This window comes from Pogona vitticeps, chromosome 2 (assembly GCF_051106095.1).
Source record: "Pogona vitticeps strain Pit_001003342236 chromosome 2, PviZW2.1, whole genome shotgun sequence".
Lineage (NCBI taxonomy): Eukaryota > Metazoa > Chordata > Lepidosauria > Squamata > Agamidae > Pogona > Pogona vitticeps.
The window spans coordinates 21022817-21038748 of record NC_135784.1 but is presented as its reverse complement, the minus strand read 5'-3'; the positions used below and the strand labels follow the sequence as shown (position 1 = coordinate 21038748).

The following is a 15932-nucleotide window of genomic DNA, read 5'->3' as shown; positions in this document are numbered from 1 at the left end:
TATTTCTAAGGTTTCTCCCCTTTATGAATTCTCTTAATGTTGCTTCCACACAAGGAAGAATGTGGTAGACTTCAGGAGGCTATAAATAGGCAGAGGAAGAGAGGCAGAAAAGCCAGGAAACAACCTGCTTGACATAAACATAGGAAAAGCAGTCTTATGCATGGACCACCAGAAAGACAAATAAGTAGGCTCTGGACCAAACCAATCCCAAATTTATTTATTTATTTATTTATTTATTTATTTATTTATTTATTCAATTTATATGCCGCCCACACTACCCAGAGGTCTCTGGGTGGCTAGAAGCTGAAAGCACTAAAATGAGGCTATTGTGCTTTCCTGTCGTGATGTATGGAAGTGAGAGCTGGACCATAAAGAAAGCTGACCGCCGAAGAATTGATGCTTTTGAATTATGGTGCTGGAGGAGGCTCTTGAGAGTCCCCTGGACTGCAAGGAGAACAAATCTATCAATTCTAAAGGAAATCAAGCCTGAGTGCTCACTGGAAGGGCAGGTCCTGAAGCTGAGGCTCCAATACTTTGGCCATCTCATGAGAAGAGAAGACTCCTTGGAAAAAAACCTTGATGTTAGGAAAGTGTGATGGCAAGAGGAATGAAGGGGACGACAGAGGATGAGATGGATGGACAGTGTCATTGAAGCAACTAACATGAATCTGACCCAACTCCAGGAGGCAGTGGAAGACAGGAGGGCCTGGCGTGCTTTGGTCCATGGGGCCACGCAGAGTCGGACACGACTAAACGAACGAACGTGCTTTGGGCACATCTTGAGCTGGAAAAGCCACCAAGCTAACCAACAGTGACGTCTAGCCCACTGAGCGAGCTCACTCGCTCTACTTTTGACCTTTTGACATGTATGTCCCTTGTAGGCTCCCGTCTGGAATGTAGACTCTTATCTCCGCCCTTTTCCTCTTCATTCCCTCCGCCCAACGTCCTTCGGGAGGAGCCTCGCCCGCACCTTTCCCACCCGAAGCGGCTGGGAAGGGGTTAAGGTGAGGGAGTTTCTTCCTAGAAGGGCGTGAACGATGCTTTCCGGAAGCGGGTTTAGAAGGGCCACTTCCTATTCTGTCCCTTCTCCTGAGGAGAAAGAGAAAGGCGGCTTTCTCAAGCTGGGCGTTGAAGGGGGTACTTTAAGAGGAGAAGATCGGGTGAGTTGTGTGGGGGGGCGCGTTTCTTGTTTTGGGGGAGACGAATTAAGGCGGAGGCGGGACTGAGAGGCTGGGAAGGGGTTCCGCCTCCCTGCTGAACCGTCCTGACCATGAATCATCTCCTTCGCCTCTCCTTACCTCATTATCTGTTAGGGGTCTGATTCAGGCACGCTGAGGCCTTACGCTATGTCAGGAGGGCCCGTGGCATTGCACAATTGCTTAATAAAACTGAGAATTTGTTTTTGGGGGACTGCCTTCGAAGGCCTCTGAGCTGTAAGTCCTTTAGCTGATCGAGCAGTTGGGTGACACACAAAACGAACACAACATACAGCCACAACCATACCCACACTACCTCTGTTGTAGTTGTCTGACACAAACTATATATATATATACACAAAACGAACACCACACACAGCCACAACCATACCCACACTACCTCTGTTGTAGTTGTCTGACAGAAACTACATATATATATATATACACAAAACGAACACCACACACAGCCACAACCATACCCACACTGCCTCTGTCGTAGTTCTCTGACAGAAACTATATATATACACACAAAACGAACACCACACACAGCCACAACCATACCCACACTGCCTCTGTCGTAGTTCTCTGACAGAAACTATATATATATATATATATATATATATATACACAAAACGAACACCACACACAGCCACAACCATACCCACACTACTTCTGTTGTAGTTGTCTGACAGAAACTATATATATACACACAGAACGAACACCACACACAGCCACAACCATACCCACACTGCCTCTGTCGTAGTTCTCTGACAGAAACTATATATATACACACAAAACGAACACCACACACAGCCACAACCATACCCACACTACTTCTGTTGTAGTTGTCTGACAGAAACTATATATATATATATATATACACAAAACGAACACCACACACAGCCACAACCATACCCACACTACTTCTGTTGTAGTTGTCTGACAGAAACTATATATATACACACAGAACGAACACCACACACAGCCACAACCATACCCACACTACCTCTGTTGTAGTTGTCTGACAGAAACTATATATATATATATATATATATATACACACACAAAACGAACACCACACACAGCCACAACCATACCCACACTGCCTCTGTCGTAGTTGTCTGACAGAATATATACACACAAAACGAACACCACACACAGCCACAACCATACCCACACTACTTCTGTTGTAGTTGTCTGACAGAAACTATATATATACACACAGAACGAACACCACACACAGCCACAACCATACCCACACTACCTCTGTTGTAGTTGTCTGAGAGAAACTATATATATATATATATATATATATACACAAAACGAACACCACACACAGCCACAACCATACCCACACTACCTCTGTTGTAGTTGTCTGACAGAAACTATATATATATATATATATATATATACACAAAACGAACACCACACACAGCCACAACCATACCCACACTACCTCTGTTGTAGTTGTCTGATAGAAACTATATATATACACACAAAACGAACACCACACACAGCCACAACCATACTCACACTACTTCTGTTGTAGTTGTCTGACAGAAACTATATATATATACACACAGAACGAACACCACACACAGCCACAACCATACCCACACTACCTCTGTTGTAGTTGTCTGACAGAAACTATATATATACACACAGAACAAACACCACACACAGCCACAACCATACCCACACTACCTCTGTTGTAGTTGTCTGACAGAAACTATATATATATATATATATATATACACAAAACGAACACCACACACAGCCACAACCATACCCACACTACCTCTGTTGTAGTTGTCTGACAGAAACTATATATATACACACAAAACGAACACCACACACAGCCACAACCATACTCACACTACTTCTGTTGTAGTTGTCTGACAGAAACTATATATATATACACACAGAACGAACACCACACACAGCCACAACCATACCCACACTACCTCTGTTGTAGTTGTCTGACAGAAACTATATATATACACACAGAACGAACACCACACACAGCCACAACCATACCCACACTACCTCTGTTGTAGTTGTCTGACAGAAATATATATATATATATATATATATATATATATATATATATATATATATATATATATATATATACACACACACACACACACACACACACAAAACGAACACAACACACAGCCACAACCATACCCACACTACCTCTGTTGTAGTTGTCTGACAGAAACTACACAGACACACACACACAGACACACACACACACACACACACACACCATGGTGCTCATCCAAGTAACCTATATATATATACCTATATTGATACACCATATCAATTTCAATATTCCAACATTACAAAGTCCTTTCAGGTCAAAGAACTAAATCCATCGGGAAGGTGAGAGGTCTTGTTCAAGTATGTGTACCTCATGCTCTAGATTCGGATCAGGATTTTAAGTCCCACATGTTTCTTTATGACAGCATTTCCTTGGGAAACAACTTTAGTTCCTTGGTTGATTCTTTAAAAGGTCCCAGCTAATCTGGGTGCTCGCATGAAAACGTAGTTTCACATTCTTTCTCAAAGTTGGAGCTGTAAGTCTTACTGGTAAAAGATCTAAAACATACCCTGTTTCCCCAAAAAGAAGACCTAAGCTGAAAATAAGCCCTAGTGTGATTTTTCAGGATGCTCATAATATAAGCCCGACCCCAAAAATAAGCTCCAGTTCAGTTAAACCCCGCCCTCCACCCTTGTGCAACAACCAGAAGATGGCATGATTGTAAAATAGAACATCCCCTGAAAATAAGCCCTAATGCATTTTTGGAGCAAAAATTTAATATAGAACCCTGTCTTAATTTTGTGGAAACACGGTACAAATAAACTTGTTTTCAGAAAACTCTCAAACAGTATCTCTTCATTACCAGGCCTCTCAGTATCCAGATAGATTTAATTTTTGAACCTGAATGGGCTCTGTCATGTTTGAATATATAAAAAAAATACTGTACAGTGTTGTGAAAAATATATAGGTACTGTAAAGAGTTCATATTTGGCCAGTCTGCACAGGTTGTTTTTCATTTGAGAAACTATAAACAGTAACAATCTCTCTCTCTCTCTCAAACACACCTTGCAGTTGTTTGGCACAAACTATACACATTACAAATATATAACAATGTCAGTCTGTTGCAGCAAAAACAAATTAACATTGTTTCACCAAAATAAAACTACTTGGTCTTTATGGTACCACAATGTTGCTGTTTTACAGAGAAATGTAGATAACCAGTGGTCCATGAGGGTGGGTGGATGATGGAGAAAGCATCAAAGCTTTGTCAATATAGGGAGTAAAAAAAAAAAGCCAGGAAAAAAAAAGAAAAGAGGCTAGCAGAATACCAAGGTCCTGAGACATTTTGTCTGCTAGGAAAAGGTTATGATGGTTTGAGCTGTTCAATATAGGGGAAAAAGACAAAGAAAGTATGATAGAGATGTATTATGCATGAGGGTCTTTTTTCTTCCTTTCTCAGAAAGAATACTGTACTGTGTGATATGACATGATCCTTCTTTGTGCTGCTTTGATTTTTATATTCTGTTTTTATAAGGGTTATTACTTCTATTTGCTTGTTTATGATTAAGTGACATGATTAGCCTACTTGGTTTTATGGGCCTAAAATTCACTACTAGTCTTAACTGGTTTAGATCTGTGAGATCAATAAAACTTATACAAGTGTTGACTTACCAGTTCCTCTTCAATAGATGTGCTCTAGTGCAGAGTTTCCCAACTTTGGATTACCAGATGTTATTGGACTCAAACTCCCAGAAGCCTTCACCACTAGCTGTGCTGGCCACAATTTTTGGGAGTTGTAGTCCAAGAACTTCTGAGGACCCAAGGTTGGCTATTCTAGTCATAAGGCTACTCATAAAATGAAATACATACATTTTTAAAAATTATATTTTATTGCAGTTGTATTGTGATTTATTGCTACAGTTTGTAGGCAGCTGAATGCTGTCTTGATGGAGCTGTGGGGTAGATATGTCATGGATAAGTTCATTTAAAACAATCTGGTTTGTCAGGAAAAATGGTATTGTGGATATAGCAAGAAGTCAAGCAATCTAGAAACCAATTTTTCCCTTTCTGTTTGCCCACCAGATCTTCCAGGGACTTTTCAATGGGCTTTTGTATGCAAGCCAGGTGGAACTCTTAAACGGTGTTGGGGGAAGGGGGTGAAATTTGAAAAAGCCGGTCTCTTTCATGTAGGACTGGTGCACAAAACACATGAAAACAAAAGAGCTTTCTCTCTCTGGAACAACCCAAAACAAAACAAACAAGAAAGTTTTTGCCATGTACATCCGTACTAAGTGCCTTGCCAGACTACAAATCCCAGAATTCTTTGGAATGGAGCCGTGACAATTCAGGTGGTCTAAACCTGCTCGGTGACTGTTTCAGGCGGAGACACACACTCAGATATAAAGTGAACATCACGTTAGTTTGGGGGAGGGGGAGTTTGACTTGATTTTAACACCCATTTTGTTCTTTTAGTGAGTAAAATTGTTCTCTCCCCCTACTTTCCAGGGTAGTCCCCCGACGCCTATTCCGCCTCTGTAGGCCCTGTAAGGAAAATGGCTGCCGAGGACGCTGGAAGTGTGCCGGCCCTAGGATTCCAAATCCAAGCTGAGCTTGAAAAGGGAATGAAGGGTGAGCAGATGGATCCTGCGGGCCTCAAGACTGGACCGAGCAGCCCCCCCTCAGACTGGGCTGGGGACACTGAGAAAAGGGAGGGACCAAGCCAGTCGGAAGAGATGAAACGGGAACCAGAGGAGAGGCTGAAGCAGTGTTGGGAAGCCCAGTGGCAGCACTTCCTGAAGGACATGGAGTCCACTCAGTTGGAAAGGGGGAGCTCGCCACTGCCGCCGTCCCTTGGTCGTGCCGGCGCTTTCCTGCCCCACTTAGGCCAGAGTGAGCATAGCAGAGGGAAGAAATTGGCCCACTTCCTGTCTGGCTTGAGCAAGAAGGCCCAGCAGACCAGCAGGGGTCGTGACCAGTGGATGGAAGACAAGGCTGGTCTCCAGGAAGTGGAAGAAGAGACCCCAAATGAGGAGGATGCTGGCAGCCTAGAATTGTGGCGCCAGCGCTTCAGGCGGTTCCGCTACCATGAGGCCGAGGGACCCCGGGGGGCTTGCGGCCGACTCAGAGAACTTTGCCACCGGTGGCTGGCGCCGGAGAGACGCACCAAGGAGCAGATCCTGGAGCTGGTCATCCTGGAGCAGTTCCTGGCCATCCTGCCTCCCCAGATCCGGAACCAGGTCCAAGAAGTAGGGCCGGAGACCTGTTCCCAGGCAGTGGCCCTGGCGGAGGGGTTGTTGCCAAAGTGGCAAGGAGTGGAGGTAAGAGTGTGAGAGACTGCAGGCCTTGGAGGCAAGGGACCACAAGCCAGCATCTGGGCTTCTCACCTGGGCTCACATGGATAGAGAAAGCAGAGGTTGGAAAAGTAGATTTGGGGGACTTGATGGACAGGAGAGGCTAGAAGAAGGGGTCCAGGAAAAGGAGCTTTTTTCAGCCACTGTTCGGGCATGGTAAAACATTCCAAAATGGAGCTGGTGGGACAAGCAACCATAGGGCTGGGTATCTAGCTTTTCAGTGAATGCAGTAGGGCCATCGTATCTGCAGGATCAGTACCTGTATTTTAACTTATCCGCTGCCTGAAAATATTAAATTCAGTCCAGCTTGGTTTATACCTCAGTCTGTGTGCCAGTGGCTTTCTGGGTCTTAGGTAGAGGAGAGTCCTTCCTGTCACTTGCCGTCAGATCTTTTTCTAAAGTAGGAATTTAAAACCCAACACGATGGTCAGAATGGCAGTCTGATAGCATCCAGGGATCCAACATTCTCAAGTAACATTGAAGCAAGTAACATTGACACAAAAATCAGGGACTTTTTGCATTAAAACAAGGTGCTCTTAGAAACAGGGAACCTCTGCCTTGACCATCACTTCTCTTTTAGGTTCCGTTTAAGGAGGAAGGGGACAGTTCTTCCGACATAGTGATGTCTGTGCCAAAAGCCTGCCAGGGGCCTGTCCGGAGTGGGGTCAAAGACGAGGATGAAGGAGGAGCGCCTTCCTTAGGTAATGAATATTTTGGAGTGTGTTTGATTGCTTCTTATTCCTTTAGGGAATACCTTTTATTAGGATCTGTTTCTTTTAGGCATCAGAAGGAACACAATACAAGTAAACTTGGTACTTTGGGGGGGGTGATAACTTTAGTATGTGGCCAGTTTAATATGAATGCTAATGTGTCTTGATTTTTCGCATAGTGAGGAATGGTTAGGTAGTATTTTCCTTTTTTGTAAAAAAAGAGGCTACTTTGAATAATTGGGGCCCATTTTTCAACTTTTAAGTATTTTTTATTTTACAAAAAATGTTTTTGTAAGCTATTGGAATAAGTTAAGATATATTAGCTTTATTCCATAGGAACAGTGAATGCATCATGGTGCAGTGGTTAATCTGCAGTACTGTAGTGAAGACTCTGTTCACAATCTGAGTTCGATCTCACGCTCAGATTATTGGCTACAGGCTGACTCAGCCTTCCATCCTCCTGAAGCTGGTAAATGGAGTGCCCAGCTCACTGGGGGTGAGGGCAATGCCTGTCCTGCATAATTACATTGTAAACCACTCAGAGAGAGGACTATGAGGTGGTATATAAGCAGCATACTTTGCTAATACGTTACGATTTTAAAAAACATTTTAAATAAGGATTTAAGCTCTGGGTTCTCAAGAAACCAGGTGGCTTGGAGGAGGACAGCTCTGAATTTTAGAGATCTGCTCAAATTAGAAATCCCAGGTTTCCCTAAAGTGGATCCAGGAGAGTGAAAGTCAGATCAAGCTGTGGTGTAGACCCACTGAAAGGTTGCATTAATACAAAATGTTACAAGATCTTTCTTAATGCGAGGTAGGTGCATGCCTCTGAGTCTGGGAACCCATGAGGCTTGTTGTAACGATGGGAAGATCTGCCAAGTTGCAAATGTAACCTAGTTACAAATGTAACCATACCCAAAAAAGAACTTTTTGCAGTGAAAACCTCAAGTGATCATTCTCTTCCCATTCCAGGACGCAACAGGAGCCCCTGTGGGACAAAAAGGAGCCAGCTGGAGAACCCTAGGGATGTGGAATCCCATGGGATTATGGCTGAACAGGACGTATCCCGCTCTCCAGCTCAGAGCAGAGCCCCCTCTGAGAGTCGGCCAAGAAGTTCCCCGGTGAAAGAGGGAGACCAGCTAGCGCAGAATGCTGTCCCTGTGCCTAAAAATGCTCATTTGGCAGAGAGACGGTACAAATGCTCCTTCTGCGAAAAAAGCTTCAAGCACCGGTCGACGCTGACGGTGCACCAACGTACCCACACGGGAGAGAGGCCTTATACTTGTGCCCACTGCGAGAAAAGCTTCATGCACCGATCTAATCTCATCGTTCACGAGAGAACCCACACGGGAGAGAAACCGTACAAGTGCCTGGACTGTGGCAAGAGCTTCAGCCACCGCTCCAACCTCATCGCCCACAAAACGATCCACGCCGCGGGGGCGCTCTACCAGTGCGTGGAGTGCGGGGACCGTTTTGAGCACCTCTCGCACCTCAATGCCCACAAGCCGGTCCACCTGGAAGAGAAGCCCCACGAATGTCCAGAGTGCGGGAAGACCTTCAAGCACCGGGCGGCTCTCACGGACCACAGGCGCATCCATCGCGAGGAGAAGCCTCACAAGTGCCTCCAGTGCGGGAAAAGCTTCAGCAAGAGGTCGGCCTTCATCGTTCACGAGAGGACGCACGCCGGGGAAAAGCCGTACCGCTGCTCGGATTGCGGGGAAAGCTTTAACGAGAGGTCGGTCCTGGTGGCTCACGAGAGGATCCACGTGGGGGAAAGACTGTGCTCGCAGCTCGCTCCTTATTACACATAAGAGACTCCCCACACCACACAAAAGAGAGTCCTTGATTGCACATAAGAGAGTCTGTACGGAGAACAGAAAAGTTTCAAATACCCCAGCTGTGTGTGTGGCAGTGGGGAAGCTTCAGTCCGTGACCAAACCAGATGATCCATAGGAGAACTCATTCAGAAAGCAGAGCCCTGCTTTTAATCCTTGATCTGTAGTGCGTAGTAAGAGTTATTTATTTTGCCGTTAATGCCAGAGAGGACCCTGGAGAGGGTGCAGAAAAGGACCAAGCTTTGCGGACGTGGCCTTGATGACGTGGGTATTCTCTGAAAACAATGAGTTTTCCTGTGAGAAGAGCTTGCAATTTTGGGGGCTTATTAGTTTAGGAAACGGGGGGGGGAAGGAATGGGGAAGCATGCTAAAGGTTGACAGAGTTATGCATGGTATAGAGGAGGTGAGTAAAAAGAAGTCCCCCCCCCATTGTCACGAAACCCAGAAATGCCACAGGAGGCAGTGAGTTCTCCTTTGCTGGGGAGACTTAAGCAGTATCTTCAAGGTAACAGAATATCGGTCAAGGATGGTGTATGTAGGCCAGTGGTTTCCAATTATGGGTGACCAGATGTTCTTGGACTAAAGCTCCACCATGTTGGCCAGGATTTCTGCATCTGGAGACGCATGCTTGGGAAGCACTGGTCTAGGACAAGGAAAGAGGGAAGAACTTTGGCCAGAGCTTAGGAAAATAATCTTTTCTGGAGGCCAGCTCCCAGAATGCCCCAGTCACCAAATCGCTGTGCTTGGTTGGGGGTGTCTCTGGGAGCTACATTCAAAAAAAGATTTAAAAAAAAAAAGGTTTCACTGTGGCCCTTTAAATGGTTTGGGCTGACCCCTTGCAGAAGATTCTCTGCTATCACTCTCAGCATCCCCTGGCCTACAGGAAGGCCATGCTTGTTAGAGAATTTGAGGAGCTGTCGTTGGAACCATCATCCCCTCTGCAAGAATCCTTTGGGCTTTTCCGTCGCCGGTTCCGAAGCCTAAGGGTTGAATTCCTCAGTGGGTCTTTCCAACCCCTGTCTTGGCTTTCTGGCAACATCATGGAAGTCTTATCTGCTCAGGCTACGCAGGAGCCGGGGCCCTCTTCGTGTTGGGACCGGGGGGGGGGGGATTGCCACTTGTGGACGCCATGGCAATGGGTCCAGTTTTGGGCCTGCTTCCCCTCCAGGGTTTCCAAAGGAATCGGGGATTTGTCAAATGGGAGAACATTGCTTTTGGGGACTACAACTCCCAGATGTCCACAGCTGAATCCCATGCACTTACTGTGGAATTATGGGAGCTGTAGTCCCACAAACCCAACAAGGCCCACCTCAGCTTAGACATATTCTTACTTCATGCAGTCACAAGATGGGGTGGCTTATGTCGTCTCTGACCAAGCTCAGAGGGTACCTGAAAAGGGAGAACTGATTCATTAGCAAAGACCAACATGGCTTGGAAAAGTGTTTTTTTTCCAGACTATAATAATAATAATAATAATAATAATAATTTATTGTCATTGTAAGTATATACACATACAACGAAATTCACAGACACCCAGAGACCAGACACATGCACACACATAAAATTCCCAAACACTCCCCACCCACTAAAAGTCCCCCACTAAAAATACAAACATCTACACCGCAGGCCAAGTTACACAGTCCAACTAATTATTCACTATTGGTGGTCTTTAAGCTCATTATTAATTGCAATTATAGCTCTGGGATAAAAACTATTGAGAAAACGTGTGGTCCGAGTCTTAATTGTTCTGTATCTTCTGCCAGATGGTAACAGTTCAAAAAAGTTATAAGCAGGATGGGAAGAGTCTCTCAGGATGCTATGTGATTTCCTTAGACAGCGGGATGTGAAGATGTCATCCAGGGTTGGTAGCTGGAGCCCGATGATATTCTGGGCAATTTTAATGGTTCTCTGTAGAGCTTTTTTGTCCGCTACAGAGCTACTCCCAAACCATGCCAGAATGCCATAGGTTAGGACACTCTCAATGGTGCTACGATAGTATGACAGAAGCAAATGCTGAGATAAATTTAACTTGCCGAGCATTCTCAGGAAATACAGCCTCTTCTGTGCCTTCTTCATTAGCATGTTGGCATTTATAGTCCATGAGAGGTCCTCTGAGATGTAAGTACCCAGAAACTATCACTCCCATGCAGAAAATTGTTCAAGTTCTGGTTAAGAAGTTAATGGTTTGTTTTGCGAACTCGTGCAGGTTCTGTTGTGTCCCTGTAACAGAGACTACTCCAGCAAGAGAAAATATGGGGAAGACAAGTGACGCCCTGCAACAAAATGTTGCAGCGTGGAGTTCAGTTCTGGGTTCCAGATGCTCCTGTTATATTTGAAGGCAGGGAGAGTGGACACATGTCCACCCCCTACCAGCTATATTAAGCATTTGATTTCATTAACATCTACAGGCAGCTCTTCTCTCTATCACTGAGGCCATTTGAAAATGCCTTCTTGGTGTAAACCATGAAATGATCCATCTGGACAACGAGAATTCTTTTTTCTCTGCTTTAAAAAAAAATCTCTGTCTCTTCCTTCAACTTTCTTCTCCAGCCGTTCCTTTCCATTTCCCCTCCCACCTGGTTCTGGGGCTGGATTGAGTTCACCTTACTTGTTTAGTTTTTAAAAGAAAAAAAATTTTGGAGCATCTGCACACCTTTTACGTTAAAAAATACCGTACTCTTCAGCGGAGTGGTGTCATTTCAGCAGAAACTGGAGCGTTCGTAGAAAAGGCTGTGGCCACGTTTGCGGCTTGAAAATTGAATCTGTTTTATGTTAATGCTGGTTGCAGAAAATGATTGACATGTTGATACAGTATTTAGTTGTAGCCTCAATGTTGGAAACCATCAGACTGACAAGAGGAAATGCAGTAAACTAGTTTGACTCACAACTGGCACATTTTGTTCTTTGTTCCTTTAGCAGTGCGCTTTTGGGAGTTTAGTGGCACTTTTTCAGAGGCATATAATCATCTGCTGGCTGGGGAATAATGGGGTTTGTAGTCCGGGGCATCTGGAAAGTAGCAGCTGTGGATAGATTGCCCTTAAGGTATCATGGGCAGTTATCATCAGCTAAATGGGGATTGGAAGGGTAACCACACAGCTGCCCGTTCACTCTGTAGTGAGATTCCTGGCACACACCAGTGCAAGACTGGTGATTGATCGTGAACCAGTGCAGGAAGAACTGGGGACTCCTCCTGCTAGGGGTGGGATGCTAAAATGAGTGCCTGGCCAAAAGCAACAGCCCGTACCGCTTAATTGTCGCCACTGGTCATGGTGCCTCTCTTATTTTCAGCACTGCCAACATGTAGGCGGCTCTCCAGTCTTTCACACGAGGCGAATGTTCTAAGAAAGAAGAGCTAAAATGGAAGAACCCCTTTCAGAAAGTTTCCAGAAATCTCTAAAAATGGCCATTAAGAAATACACTTCTCCCTTGAACGGCACGGATCCGAGCGGGTACGGTTTTGGTTTTATTTTTTGATTTTAAAAAATAAATATTTCTATAAACAAATAAATATGCAATAAATACTGTGTCCCTAACCCCCCCCCAAAAAAAATAATCCCATAAACTCAACACTGAAGACTTCAAAATGGTCTACTTGCCCCCAAACAAATCTCTTAATTCAGCCACTGGGTAAATGGGGGGGGGTGTTCATGGGGATCTTTAAAGCTCATTACGCACATTAATATATAGAAAAGATTGTCAATGTTACGGAAGAGAAACCTGATAGAAGTATTCTCTGTGCATGTCTACATCAACTGTTTATGCTTTGTACTTAAGTTTGAGGTTAAGTTTATACCCAGATTTTGAACTGCACGAGTAGTGGGGGGTCCAGCACCCCAAGCTGCAACATTGTGAAAGGGAGAAGTGTAACTATAAAAGTATTCCTGAAACCTCAGTTACACCAAAACAGGGAATGTCTACTGACTCCATTGCTTCGGAGAGAAGCAACTCCATTTATGCCCTCACTGCCAAAAAAGTTGGGGGGGGAGTAATTATTTGTTGCAGAGTACAGTGAAACTTCCATTCTCTTGAGGTTTGGCTTTCTAAGGGCAATCCTCGGAAAACTCAAAAGAGAAAATAAAAAAGACTTGTTATTTTTCTTTCCCGTTGACAAAGAGGGAAGGGGTCAAAAATTGACAGATAGGAGGAGGGTGTGAAATAACAGCAGGTCCCAGAAAGACTACAGTTATGCTGTTGGACTGCCTGTGTTGGTTCCATGCTTTCCGTCAGGCAGACCCTTATCCTTCCTATTTCCATGGATGTGGTGAGAGGGGGGTTGTTCAGCTTGGGAGGGGTGGAAGAGGAAGTACCCAATATCTACTGCAGCACAAATCATACCAGTGTCTGAGGAGTCTTGCTTGGCCACAAAAACAACATTTGAAGAATGCGCCAAGCCAGTTTTGTAAAAAAAAAACAACAACCAGTAAATACATTTCTACAGAACTGGGGGGGGGGACTTAAAAAAATTATTTATAAACACACAGTTCTGTGTCACACATGAAAACTTATACCCCCCTTCTCCAAGTGAATATCCCACTAGCCCAGAACTTGGGTCTCCAGTTGCTTCTAATAAGCTTATATAAAAAATATGTGATGGAAGTAGCCATTCCTTGTGGGTCAACCTCAACATTCCTTGTAGGATTGACTGCTTCTGAATCAGAAGACTCATGTCTTCAGATATCATCAGCCAAATTGCCTTTGATAGAATTCTCCTCCCTTAATTTGTCTCTTCTGCTTAAAGTTGGCTATTGACATCTTTATGGCGATACATTCCATATAAAACGTATATTCTTACTGATTTTATTCAGAACACGCCAACTTCTCATATTATAAAACAGAGAAATATACAATTGTTAAGGGCTGTCAAGTCATTTCCAACTTATGTCAACTCAATTAATGACTTCTTAAAAAATCTTCTCATTAACAGCCTTCTCAGGTCTTGCAAACACAAAGCTGTGGCTTCCTTTATGGAGCCAATACCTTTCCTATTATATCTTCCTCTTTCCCTTCTGTCTTCCATTTTCCCTGGCATTATTGTCTTTTTGCAGCTAATCTTCTCATATGTCCTAAGTACAATAGTTCCAGCTTGACCATTTGACTGCCAGTGGGGAACACTGTGTTGATTTGATCTAGATCCCATTTACTTGGCTCTGGAACACCATACTATCCATTAAACTCTCCAGCATGGCCAGAATCCAACTAAAAAATGCTGGTGTTTCAGAGGTTGAGAATTTGATTCCTCACTCTGCCTCCTAGGAAAACCACCAGACTTGGTAACTAAGGTCAAGTTAAAGTTAATGTTTTAATGACATGAAATACAGTATTTTAATTAGGCTGCTAGTTTGTTTTTAATATTTTTAATTTTGCTTGTTTTAACTCTGTGTGCCACCTTGAGTCCTCTTATGGGGAGAAAGGTGGCTTATAAATAGACTAACAAATAAATAAATACGCTACACAGCTCCTGAGTATCCTCCAGAAGAAGGAAATGACAAGCTATTTCTGATTATTGTATACCTAGAAAACCCTGGATAGGTTCACCTTAAGTGGGAATCAATTTGATGGCACATCATTGTTTCCCACTAGCATAAATTTCACTGGCGAATTGCCACTTGTTAAAGCAAAGTGTGCGGCTTATACATCACCCCATAGTGCTTAAAGTTCTGCAGTTTAACCACTGTGCCGCGCAATTCCTTGTTAATTTTGTTTTATTTATTTATTCAATTTGCATACCACCCATCTGGCTATCAAGGCCACTCTGGGCGGTTCACAACATAATAAAACAAAAATAACACTTTAAATAAATCTAAGAAACAAAATAATGTAACAATAAGAAATCGGTGAAGGCTTTTGCTTTTGCTGTTGCATGCCAAACCATGCATCTGATGTGTAGCAGTAATGCTTATGCAGAATGATTAACTAATGGCAGTTTACTGCTGAGATTCACTCCAATGGGTTTGTGCTGGTAGATGTTAAGTATTACAAATGCATAGTTTCCTGTTAGCTTTCTTCACTGTCCAGGTTTTACGTCCATACACAGGAAGCAAGAATGCCAAAGAATGGATGACCTTCGCCTTGATCTAGTGATGCATCCTTACAGCTTGGGATCCCCCCCCCCCCAATTCTTTCATAGCTGCCCTTCCAAATCTCAGTCTTTTTCAGATTTCCTCGGTTCACTTACTTTCCACATAACATAAATTTAACTTTTGTCTTCAATCTTTTTTTTGTAGCTATTTATTTATATTTATATTTCTGCTTCTTCCACAAGATTCAGAGTCAAAGGTGCGTGTCTGTGCCCTTGCCTCTCAGCAAGCTTACGAACTGGCCTAGCAAGACGGCACGTGGACCAGTTACAATGTCCTTTAATTAGGCTCCTTTTTAAACACAGTGGGACTACATTTGCATAAATGTGCAAAGGGCTGCAGTAGCAGTGAGATTTGAATCTCACTGCAAGCAGTACTTTTGAATTGTGGTGCTGGAGGAGACTCATGAGAGTCACCTGGACTGCAAAGAGAACAAACATATCCATTTTGAAAGAAATCAACCCTGAGTGCTCACTGGAAGGACAGATCTTGAAGCTGAGGCTCCAATACTTTGGCCATCTCATGAGAAGAGAAGACTCCTTGGAAAAGACCTTGATGTTGGGAAAGTGTGAAGGCAAGAGGAGAAGGGGACGCTAGAGGAAAGAGATGGTTGGACAGTGTCATCAAAGCGACCAACATGACTTTGACCCAACTCCGGGAGGCAGTGGAAGGCAGGAGGGCCTGGCGTGCTCTGGTCCATGGGGTCACGAAGAGTCG

At 43.9% G+C, this 15932-nt stretch overlaps 1 protein-coding gene across 1 annotated transcript; it reads left to right on the top strand.

Annotated features, from left to right (window-relative positions):
- Window positions 1–631: 631 nt before the first annotated feature.
- On the top strand, window positions 632–12025 carry LOC144587508 (uncharacterized). Its single transcript, XM_078388378.1, has 4 exons — window positions 632–1160; window positions 5749–6560; window positions 7174–7294; window positions 8276–12025. The coding sequence occupies exons 2-4, from the start codon at window positions 5796–5798 to the stop codon at window positions 9112–9114; spliced, it is 1725 nt and encodes a 574-aa protein (XP_078244504.1). The 5' UTR covers window positions 632–1160; window positions 5749–5795; the 3' UTR covers window positions 9115–12025.
- Window positions 12026–15932: the final 3907 nt, after the last annotated feature.